Source organism: Microtus ochrogaster, chromosome 2 (genome assembly GCF_000317375.1).
Source record: "Microtus ochrogaster isolate Prairie Vole_2 chromosome 2, MicOch1.0, whole genome shotgun sequence".
NCBI lineage: Eukaryota > Metazoa > Chordata > Mammalia > Rodentia > Cricetidae > Microtus > Microtus ochrogaster.
Window position 1 is genome coordinate 67,680,424 of NC_022010.1, and position 7,890 is coordinate 67,688,313.

Genomic DNA, 7,890 nt, shown 5'->3' on the forward strand with positions numbered 1-7,890 from the left:
TAAGCTATCAACATGTTTCATAGCAAATTCATAAAAATTTAAAACCATATGTCTCATATTTACTCAATCAAATTTGCTTTGTATACATGATTTGTAAACAATTAAGTCTCAAGACAAGAAAATATATTCAACGAGCTGTTTCTCTTTTTCGCCTCTGTGATTGTCACCAACTTTCTTTTGTAGGTCATTGATCCATTGGCTTCTGTTCCTTCATCATCTACCCTTTTGCTTTTATCAAGAGTCCTCACTCATACATAAACAGGAATTAATTCTTTAACAATTGTATAGAGAAGTAGACTGTGGGAAAACAGTACTCTGAAGTTCTTACTAAGATAAAATATTTCCGTCTCATTCTCTTCCATCTGTTAAGGGGTCATTGCTCCTGTGCCTGTGTCCCCAAAGTCCCCAGGTTAACAACACTTTTGTTTGTTTGATCTGAAAATCTTTAATAACTTTTGCACAAATAAAACAACAATACTATATTGCCTGCTACAGACTGTTGACAAAAAGTTGAGTTCTAAACTTTTATTTGAATTATTTCATTTGTTGATGATTACATTAAAAATAAACGAAGAAAATTTTCTGATAATTGCAAGTTTCTATGAACACAGTTATTTTAGAATTTTTCTCCAAAGTCATGCTAAACCAGAGCTTTGTCACTGAGTTCATACTCTTGGGACTCTCACAGAACCCAAAAGTTGAGAAAATATTGTTTATTGTATTTTTATTGATCTACCTTGCAACTATTGGGGACAACATGGTAATTGTGGTAACAATTGTATGCAGTCCCACACTCTTTGGTACCCCCATGTACTACTTGTTGTCTTTTTTATCTTTCCTGGATGCATGCATTTCTTCTGTAATCACACCTAGGATGATTATAGACTTCTTCTATGAGAGAAAGACTATCTCCTTTGAATGTTGCATGACACAGCTGTTTGCTGTCCACTTCCTTGCAGGGGCAGAAGTGATTGTCCTGTCAGCCATGGCCTATGACCGCTATGTGGCCATTTGCAAGCCCCTTCACTATTCTTCCATCATGAACCGGAGGGTGTGTGGCATTCTGGTGGGAGTAGCTTGGACAGGAGGTTTCTTGCATTCTATTATACAAATTATCTTCACTTTGCAGCTGCCCTTCTGTGGACCCAATTTTATTGATCATTTCATATGTGACTTGTTCCCATTACTGAAACTTGCCTGCACTGACACACACATTTTTGTCATTTTGGTGTTTGCCAACAGTGGGTCTATTTGCATCATTATTTTTTCCTTATTGCTTGTTTCTTATGGTGTCATCTTGTTCTCTTTGAGATCTTATAGTTCTGAAGGGCGACGTAAAGCTCTCTCCACATGTGGATCCCACATTACAGTTGTGCTTTTGTTCTTTGTCCCATGTGTATTAATATATGCACGAAATACTTCTGCATTCTCTTTTGAGAAAAATGTGTTTATATTTTCTGATGTACTGACACCATTGCTTAATCCTATAGTTTATACCTTCAGGAATAAAGAAATGAAGAATGCCATCAGGAAAATATGGTGGAGATTTTTTAATATTTCTGGCAAACATTAAATCTTTTATAGGGATAGAGATATGGCTCAATTTGTGATAGAATTGGTGTGTGTTCATGAGGACCTGTGTTTAGATCTTGATATGTGTTTCCATTTTGGTGAGCATTTCTGATTCCAGCACAACTAAGGCAGGTGTGGACATCAATTTAATGGCAACACCAAATTAAGGCTCTCTTTTCCACATGACCAGCTAAGTCTACTCTTTCACCCCATAAACCTGGGCTCTCTGGGATGCTTACTCCCTTGCCCATCAAGTAGGTACTTCTGTCTCCATATATATTCTATACGCTCCATTCTATGAATCACTGTGCAAGCATAGCTCTGCTGCACCCCATAGGCCTTTGGCTTTTCCTGGATCTCCTGGTGGTACTTCTATACCTACCAGCTCCTTCCAGAACTCCCAATAAGCAGCCTGCTCCTAAGTCATCTAACTACCTAGAACTTCCTGGTAGGCCATTCTCCTGCAGAATCCAACTTTCAAACAGTGCCTTCTCCCAGTGAGTCAGGGACATAGAAAGTTTTAGGATCTAATGATTCACATTTATTTAACAAATGTCAGCACATATAGGTTATATTTATGTCAAATTATTGTTCTGTGTTAGGAAAAAATGAAAATTTACATGGAAAGAATATACCTTTTGTATCTTGAATTTGTAGACTATTGAAATGGTGGTGCCTCTGGGTACCATTATCCTAATATTTTCAAAAATCATTAAATTTTTCATGTCCTGTCATGTTTGAATTGATACAAATGAGTATGAATTAATGCTTAAAAATATAATGTAGCAAACTATTTGATATGTTCCCTTTCTGAAAGAGTCTAATGTGCAACTATAAGTTTTATTTCATTAAGTTGTGGACTAAATGCTCAGCCCTCTTACATTAAACATGATTTCAAATCATCTTGCAGATAGTAAGAAAGGAATAAATGTCCGTAGATGTCTAGAATCTACCTTTTCAGAATTTTTAAAGTATACTTCAGACTAGGAGTAGAGTCTCATACCTTAATTTCACTATCTGACAAGCTTGTTTGGAAAATTGCTGCAGTTTCCAGGCATTCCTGGGCTAAAGAGAGAAGCAGCTTACAAAAAGAATAAAAGATTTATGAACTTCCAAGATGAATTTTCTTAAACAGTAGAAAACTTAAAACATTCCCGGTAAAATCAAGGTGTCCACTCACACTATTCCTATTCAATATAATGCTTGATATCTTAAATAATGCAATAAGACAAGAAAAAGAAATAACATGGATATGATGACAGACAGTTTTGATAGTCATGTTAAGAAAATCTGCAGTCACCTAGGAGACACACATGTGAGGGATTTTCTTGATTAGGATAGCCTCTAGAAACACAATTGAGGGTTCCTTTTGAATAATTTTATTGATGTGGGATGGTCCACCTCACAAATGGGAACTATTCGCTTGTCTTGTTTCATGAATGCAGCAAACAAAAGAAAGCTAGCAAAGCACAGACGTTCATTGCTCTGCTTCCGAATAATATATACAGTGTGACCAACTGCCTCAACCTCCTGATATTATAGGCACCAGTGATGAAGGACTGCCCCATAGAATTATGTAATGCAACATGCTTTTAATTCATTAGATTTCTGTGTCAGGAACTCTTGCTACAATCAATAACATAACTGATGCAAAATTTAGTATAAGAAATGATGTTTTGTTCTAATAAAGATAATAATAAGTTTCTTAGGCTTTTCGGAATGATTTGTAGCTTTAGTACATTAGGTTATAAAAGCCCTAGCTTGCCAGAGAGAGTGTTTCATGGGACACTCTGGTAGAAGCTTAGAAAATAAGAATCCTGAGAAACTATGAACAATAAAAGCTTCCATCACGATATTTAAGAATCAATAAAAGACTCTACCAGAAAATACACTAGAGGTCATTTCAATGGTATTTGAATAATGAGTCTGGTTTTATTTTTGCTTCTGTCTTGAGAACTTGATTACAGTTGAAATTAAAGGTAATGATTAATTTATTTGGTGAGAAGAAACTTCAGGACACCAGATTATTCAGTCTATGGTTTGATTCTTATTTACTGTACGTGGGCAGATCCACAATGAAAGCGATTGACAGTGTGTGTGGGGGGGTGTGGGTGGGTGGTTTGTTGTGTGGAAAAGAATTCCAGCAATTTAGGTTTATAAGACTAGATGTGTGCTAAAAAAATAGAATCTAAATAGAATCTAATTATGAAAAATGAGACACTGTGAAAAACCATAATAATAGCAAATATGATCCAAAGGCAAGACCTGATCAGTCATGGGATCCAATGTGAAAAATGTGACCTCTTCAAAAGGAAAAACATAATATTAACTGAGAATGAAACAGAAAAAGAAAGAACAAGGAATTCAGTTCTCTCTCAAAGCATCTGCCTAGGGAGTGGGTTCTCCACTATTATGAGAAGAAAGACAAAACTGCAGTCAGTGTGAAATTAGGTTGCCACCCTCAACTGAGGAAGAGTTGACAGCATTGCCTTTGTGGGATTGGCTTTGTAGGAATGAAAGATATAAGATTGTGAAAGATGTATGGGAAAGGTTGTTTAATCATTTAATCAGAGAAGTTATAGTTAAACTCTTAGGCTGGGGTGCCTATAGAGTCATAGAAGGTGGCTGCTTGAAGTTGTGAAGAGGAAGCCTAAGATACAGTGAAGACCTAAGACTATTATAAATGCCGGAATTATAGGACATTCTCTAGATATCTCCCTGCAGAGAATTCTTTAAATTGTACCACACAATAGAAACAAAAGGAATATTTCCAAATTCTTTTTATGAGGTCATAGTGACCTAATACCAGAAAAGCTAAAACAATCCTATACAATAAATATTTTTGTAGTATAATTGGGCATCTCTTGTGTATATTCCCAAGAGTAGTATTGCTGGATCCTGAGGTAGGATGACTCCCAATTTTCTGAGAAACCACTGATTTCCAAAGTGGTTGCACAAGTTTGCATTCCCACCAGCAATGGATGAGTGTTCTCCTTACTCCACACCTTCTCCAGCATAAGTTATCATTACCAGGCATTATCGTCCTGACATCAAGCTCTATTATAGAGCTACAGTAATCAAAACAGCTTGGTATTGGCATAAAAACAGAGATGTTGACCAATGGAATCAAATTGAAGACCTGGATATTAATCCACATACCCATGGACACATGATTTTTGACAAAAAGCTAAAATTATACAATGGAAAAAAGAAAGCATCTTCAACAAATGGTGCTGGCATAACTGGATGTCAACCTATAGAAGAATGAAAATAGATCCATATCTGTCACCATGTGCAAAACCCAAGTCCAAATGGTTTAAATACCTCAATATAAATCCGACCACACTGAATCTGTTAGAGGAGAAAGTGGGAAGTAGCCTTCAATGCATGGACAAAAGAGACTACTTCCTAACTATAACCCCAGTAGCACAGACAATAAGAGCCAAAATGAATAAATGGGACCTTCTAAACTGAGAAGCTTCTGTAAAGCAAAGGACACAGTCAATAAGTCAAAAAGACAGCCTACTGAATGAGAAAAGATCTTCACCAACAACGCATCAGACAAAGGACTGATCTCCAAAATATATAAAGAACTCAGGAAACTAGACATTAAAATTCTAAATAACCCAATTAAAAAAATGGGGTACTGAACTAAACAGAATTCTCAACAGAAGAATTTCAAATGGCCAAAAGATACTTTAGGACATATTCAACTTCCTTAGCTATCAGGGAAATGCAAATCAAAACAACTTTGAGATACCATCTTACACCTGTCAGAATAGATAAAATTAAAAAAACACCAATGATTACCTATGCTGGAGAGGATGTGGAGTAAGGAGAACACTCATCCATTGCTGGTGGGAATGCAAACTTGTGCAACCACTTTGGAAATCAGTGTGGCGGTTTCTCAGAAAATTGGGAGTCATCCTACCTCAGGATCCAGCAATACCACTCTTGGGAATATACACAAAAGATGCCCAATCATACTACAAAGGCATTTGTTCAGCTATGTTCATAGCAGCATTATTTGTAATAGCCAGAACCTGGAAACAACCTAGATGCCCCTCAACTGAAGAATGGATAAAGAAAGTGTGGCACATTTACACATTATAGTACTGCTCAGTGGGAAAAAAAACTATGACATCTGGAATTTTGCATGGAAATGGATGGAATTAGAAAACACTATCCTGAGGGAGGTAACCCAGTCCCTAAAATAAGTGAATATGGTATGCATTCGCTCATAAGTGGATACTAGCCATAAACAAAGGACATTGAGCCTATAGTTCATGGTCCTAGAGAAGCTAAGTAATAAGGTGAACCCAAAGAAAAACATATATAGACCCACTTGGGAATTGGAAACAGACAAGATCATCTGACAAAATTGGGATCCATGGGGGCAGGGGGTAGAATGAAGAGGAGAAGAGGAGGGTTGAGGAGAACTCGAGAGAATTGGATAATTGAGATGGAGGAAGGACAGTTATGAGAGCAAGAAAAAAGATATCTTGATTGAGGAAGCCATTATGGAGTTAGCAAGAAACCTGGCTCTAGAAAAATTCCCAGGAATCCAGAAGGATAACCTCAGCTAAGACCCTAATCAATAGAGGAGAGGGTGCATGAACTGGCTTTGCCCTGTTGTCAGACTGATGATTATCTTAAATATCACCATAGAACCTTTGTCCAATAACAGACGGAAACAGAGGTAGAGAACCTCATCGGAACACTGGACTGAGCTCCCAAGGTCCAGGTGAAGAGTGGAAGGAGTGAGAATATGAAGACCATGAGGTGTTCACCCTTGAGGCACTTTGCCTGAGCTAATGGAAGCTCACCAACTCCAACTGGACTGGCAGTGAACGAGTATGGGATCAAACTAGTCCCTCTGAATGTGGTTGACAGTTGGGGCAGACTGAGGGGCCACGGACAGTGGCACTGGGATGTGTCTCTACTGCATGTACTGGCTTTTTGGGATCCTATTCTCTTTGGATGTATACCTTGCTGAACCTAGATGTAGCAGGGAGGACCTTGGACTTTCCACAGGGCGTGGTGCCTTTCCCTCTCTTAGGATTGGAGGGGGAAGGGAGTGGGAAAATTTGTGGAGGGAGTGGGAGGAGGGAGGGTAGGGAGTGGGAATTTAGATTGGTATTTTTTAAAGTAATAAAATAATAATTAAAAAAGAAAGTGTAAGACATAGAGAATAGGGAAGAGTGTTATGATCCATTGTCTGGTTTATATATCATGGTCATTTAATCATAAAAAGTACCAGCTGTGACTATCTGAATAAATCTTACATAAGACTAGGCCCTTCCACCTCATAGTTAAAAGGTGGGTTTATGAGGCTCCATCACCTCCTAACGAACTATCAACAGTTATGGCAAGACATATAATTTTCTTCAGGTATGTAAGCATAAGTGTATTCATGGTCTAGTAAGTTACTACCTATCTATGCAATTATAAATTTAGTAGTTAAAATAAAAATATGTGACTATAAGAACAGGAATGGTTGATAATGGGTAGGGGATCTGAAAGATTGGAGGGAGGAAAAGGAATCAGTATGGATGGACACTCTGATTATAATATGTTGTATATATGCATAGAATTGTCAAAATCAAGGAAAAGATAAACTATTCTCAGAAGTATAAATGATATTCCTGCCAATGTACATATCAATATATTTATACATTAATTTTTTTCTTTAGTGAACAGACCTTGACAGTGTTTCTTAAAACAATGTATTTTTAAATATCCATTGATAAATCTCTTGTGATAGAAACTGTTTTATGAGGCGCGCAGTCGCGGCGGACAGGTGCGCAGTCGCGGCAGACAGGCGCGCAGTCGCGGAGGACAGGAGCGCAGTCGCGGCAGACAGGCGCAGCGCTGCAATCAAAAATAGGCTTTGGGGGACCGGCGGCGACAGACGCAAGTGGCAGGGACCGGCGTGGAGGCAGAGGCAAGCGGTAGGGACCAGAGTGGTCCGTGCCTGGCAGCAGCGGGGACCGGCGCAGCGGCAGAGGCACGCACGAGGCGGGGAAGGGCGTGCAATAAGGAGAGCAGACATCCCACTGCGGTTGGATCAAAGAGGTAGGCCCCTTGTTGTCAAGGTAACTGGCAAACGGGGCGTCTGGTCCTGATCTTGAAGACCCTTCGGAGGGGTGAGAGGGTTCTTGGCCTGTGGCAGGAACCAGGAAACAGAGCTAGGGCATTTGGTAGGTGCATCCCTTGGCCAGTAAGGAAACCTGATCCAGTTTTAGAAGACCCATTAGATAGGATCGATAGGAGGAGATGGGCAGGCGCCAAGGCAAGAATTCACCCAATAACCTGAAA

At 38.8% G+C, this 7,890-nt stretch overlaps 1 protein-coding gene across 1 annotated transcript; it reads left to right on the forward strand.

The window, feature by feature from the left end:
* Positions 1 to 637: 637 nt before the first annotated feature.
* Positions 638 to 1,573, forward strand: LOC101982627 (olfactory receptor 4C15-like). The gene has a single exon (XM_005345099.1). The coding sequence runs from the start codon at positions 638 to 640 to the stop codon at positions 1,571 to 1,573; it is 936 nt and encodes a 311-aa protein (XP_005345156.1).
* Positions 1,574 to 7,890: the final 6,317 nt, after the last annotated feature.

Excerpts from the sequence above, each read along its gene's own strand:
- LOC101982627 (XM_005345099.1), top strand. The coding sequence starts at position 638 with ATGCTAAACCAGAGCTTTGTCACTGAGTTCATACTCTTGGGACTCTCA.